Raw genomic sequence first — 3,918 nt, 5'->3', positions numbered from 1 at the left:
TGGAGGTGTGCTCAGAGTGGAGGTGTGCTCAGAGTGGAGGTGTCCTCAGAGTGGAGGTGTGCTCAGAGTGGAGGTGTCCTCAGAGTGGAGGTGTGCTCAGAGTGGAGGTGTCCTCAGAGTGGAGGTGTGCTCAGAGTGGAGGTGTCCTGAGACTGGCGCCTGCAGGCAGGCTCCCATGCCGAAGGCAGTGCTGCCCCTGGTCAAATTGGGGCCCTACGCAACATTTTGTCAGAACAAACCTTCTGGATGTCGGTGATGTCGGCCAGTTTGATGACTTTGTTCCTCTTGGAGGATCCAGATCTGGAGCTGGAGCTCTCAAAACACAGATGACTGAAAACACAGAGGAACAAACACGGATCCAGTTTTACACGTTTCACAGTGTTTATTCTGCACTTGTGTATTTTAAAATGTAATGTACGGAGAGTAAAGTTTGGAGAAATTTGACAATTTGTTCTGATCTTCTATAAATACTACGGCCTCAGCTTGATCTCAAAACTGTATTGCAGTCTCCCTCCTCATCTGTGTTCCGTCTGAAAACATTGTGCGGGAACAATAATCAATGTGAACAGGAAGTGAGGGACTTACTTCTCGGTGACGTAGAGGTATCCGTTGCGGATGTAGTCAGTGGGCGACTTCCTGTCTCTGTTGATGAGGCAGCAGCGCCAGCCGCTCTCACACACTGACACACAAAGAGTCAAACATCACTACATGCAGGAGGGTCAGGCAGCTTCTTGTGGGAATGAGGGCGTGTCCAGTGCTTGAAGACTCAATGTATTTACTTTTAAGGGTCATGCATGTATAAAGACATTAGTATTTTTCATTAGAGGTTAATTTATGTCACTGTGAAGCAGTTAGACCTACCTGTTGAAGATTAAACTAGTAATTGCCGTTAGTAACTGTGTAATATATACCTGGCTGCTATATCTTCAGAACTGTTACAGGATGTGTATTTTGTAAATTGTGTAATTATTTTAATTATGTTTTGTCTTTAATATTTGTTGTTATGCTTCTTAGGTAACATTAAGCTGTCTTTGGTTCTTTTCTGCTGTAACAAATGTAAATGTCCCCTCTGTGGGACTAATAAAGGTATTCTGATTCTGATTCTGATCATTTAACAATAATCTGAATAAATATTGATTTTGCTCAATTCTTAGCTACGGTCCAGTAAAGAAAGGTTGTTTTAGATTAAAGACTTGTTTTCTACTTTAATTCAAATAAACAAACACAACAAATGCAAATAAACGGACGGGACAGAAATTCAAATAAACAAAAGCAACAAACACATATCTAGAGTTCCTGCCAACCTGTCAGGGGCCGCTCGCTCTCCTGCAGGTTGAACACTTCGTGGAAAGCTCCTCTCTTGGTGCTGCTGTATCGCCCTCCGTCTTCATCCCGGCTCGCACTGAGAGGAGCCGCCGGGCCGACGCTGCCCCGCCCGCTGGATAACGTGACCTGGAGGGGGGGGGGAGGGGGGGGGATACTAGCTTTAAAAATCAGCAGCAGAGAGGATCTGTGGGGACGTCCTGAACATCACTGTGAGACGAGGCTATTGTTGTTCCAACCAATGGATGCATTATCAGTGTTAATCACACTAATATGGATTTGACAGCTGTGTTCGCTTCACAGAGTATCTTTTCCAGAGTAGACGTGAAAGACTATTCCCAGTTATGCAGAGCAAAATGTGACGTTGGTAGTGAAGAGAAGAAGAACCAACTTCAATATTTGTTTACCTGACCCAAAATTGTACCTAAAAACTAAAAAAGATATTGATACAAACCGTTTAACATTAGTTTGGACACATGAACATTTGGTAGGATCTAAGAGTGACCTGAGGATGGCGCCAGAGGAAAGGAGACATTCAAATATCAAGAAGAACAATTCTGGTGATTATCAATGTGTAGAAGTTTTACCTTTATTACAAACCTGAAAGAAATTGAGTAAAAGAGGCAACATTTGACGTATAGGTTTATGATATCTCAAACTAACACCATCACAAACACTACCAGCAGCTGAGAGGGGGGGCATTAGTGTCACTACTTATCTAACTACAATAAACACTGCTGACCTCCCCACACACACACACACACACACACACACACACACACACACACACACACACACACACACACACACACACACACACTCCTACCTGTTCAGACTCAGACAGCTGTGAGAGAAGAACAAATGAAAACTGAAAAACCAGGAACACCAGGAACCAGCTGCTGGGACCAGTAAGAACCAGAGGTGGAGGGAGTATTGCTTTACTTCATAAGAAGTAGTAATATTACAAGTCATTAAGTAAAAGTCCTGAAATAAAAAAACATTCCCAAGTATTACAATGAATTACCGTTTTATAATAATTGATGCATTTAAGTGCATCACTTTAATGTTGCAACTGTTTTCTGGATATTTCTTATTCTAATTTTTTTTCTGTACATTTTGTGGATGTATTTGAGGTATTCTGTGTATATATCTTTTAGGTATTTTCTGGATATCTCTTAAATATTTACTATGAACTTTCCTAGATATTTTATGGGGGATATTTTCTACATATTTCTGGATATTTTCCTGGTATTTTCTGGACATTTCAGAATGTGTACTGACCCTCCTGGTGAGCGTGGAGCCGCCGCGCTCCTTCAGCTGCAGGTCGGTGGGCAGGTGGGTCCAGATGATGAACGGCGTGTCGAAGCGCTGCCTCAGCTTCGGACAGCTCTTGAAGAGGAAGTCGATGACGAAGAACTTTATACCTGCGTACACACCTGAGCAGAGAGACAAGTCTGAGACGCTGAATATCTAATTCAATCTGTTGTTCAACTTAATACAATGTACAGAAATGTATTAAATGCACGATTACTCAAATAATAATTACAATCACAGTTTATGCTTCCTACCAAAAACCTCATCAACTGCGATATCGACATTTAAACACAGATCAGATCGGCTGCATATTAACTAGGTGCTTCCTAAACTAATAACCAGCAGGGGGCGCTTGGAATAAGGAAACTTTGCAGCAGAGAGAAGAAGAGTAAGATACAAAAGTGTAGGAGGGCAAAACTAAAATGCACTGAATTCAGGTGAAGAAAAACGTCATGTTAAATCCCATAAAGATCCAAATATGCGTTACTTAGCAGGAATTCAGCAGTTATTAAATGCTAGATGCAACGTTCTTCTTACTTAACACTTTTGTACTTTTAGTGGGTGAACTTTAATATGCAGGACTTGTAACAGAGTATTTATACAATGTGGTATTAGTACTTTAACTTAAAGGTGGGGTAGGTCATTTTGGAGAAACCAGCTCGACTGCGCTAGAATTAGAAAATACACAGCCGGAAAAAATCTGCCACTTCCTTCCAGAGCCCCTCCTCCAACACACACGAACGCACACATGACCAATGAGGGCACGAGATAAGTTTGTGCACAGATGGAAGGCTGACAGGCAGGTAGGCCATCCAGTTACTTTAGCCGGGCCGGCTCAGATGATTGGTCGTNACTTAACACTTTTGTACTTTTAGTGGGTGAACTTTAATATGCAGGACTTGTAACAGAGTGTTTATACAATATGAGGGCACGAGATAAGTTTGTGCACAGATGGAAGGATGACAGGCAGGTAGGCCATCCAGTTACTTTAGCCGGGCCGGCTAAAATGATTGGTCGTGCTTTCTACAGCGCTACGGCTTCCAGAGATGACATTTTTTATGGATTTTTTGTCAAAGCATTTAATGTATTCATTGCTATCGGGACGTTAAGAGCATTCCATGGAATATAACAAAAAGTGTATCTCGAGCCGGTTTCTTAAACTTACCTACCCCACCTTTAAGTAAACCATTTTAGTACTACTTAAGTACATGTATAAGTATGTAATAGTGTGTGTGTGTGTGTGTGTGTGTGTGTGTGTATGTGTGTGTGTGTGTGTGTGTG

The 3,918-nt window shown here is 42.0% G+C and overlaps 1 protein-coding gene across 1 annotated transcript in view; it reads right to left on the bottom strand.

Moving 5' to 3' along the window:
• Positions 1-108: 108 nt before the first annotated feature.
• The window catches only part of LOC104961767 (GRAM domain-containing protein 4-like), a gene marked incomplete at its 5' end in the record, with an annotated part of 7,361 nt that continues 3,551 nt past the window's right edge, over positions 109-3,918 (bottom strand). The window contains 4 exons of the mRNA XM_010790106.1: positions 109-330; positions 586-679; positions 1,305-1,452; positions 2,605-2,785. Of these exons, the coding sequence (XP_010788408.1) occupies positions 201-330; positions 586-679; positions 1,305-1,452; positions 2,605-2,785 (553 nt within the window). The remainder of the gene's footprint in view (positions 331-585; positions 680-1,304; positions 1,453-2,604; positions 2,786-3,918) is intronic.

The sequence above is a fragment of the Notothenia coriiceps genome, unplaced genomic scaffold, assembly GCF_000735185.1.
Source record: "Notothenia coriiceps isolate Sejong01 unplaced genomic scaffold, NC01 NC01_scaffold00033712, whole genome shotgun sequence".
NCBI lineage: Eukaryota > Metazoa > Chordata > Actinopteri > Perciformes > Nototheniidae > Notothenia > Notothenia coriiceps.
Note: the sequence above shows the minus strand (reverse complement) of the source record. Positions and strands in the feature narration are given on the sequence as shown.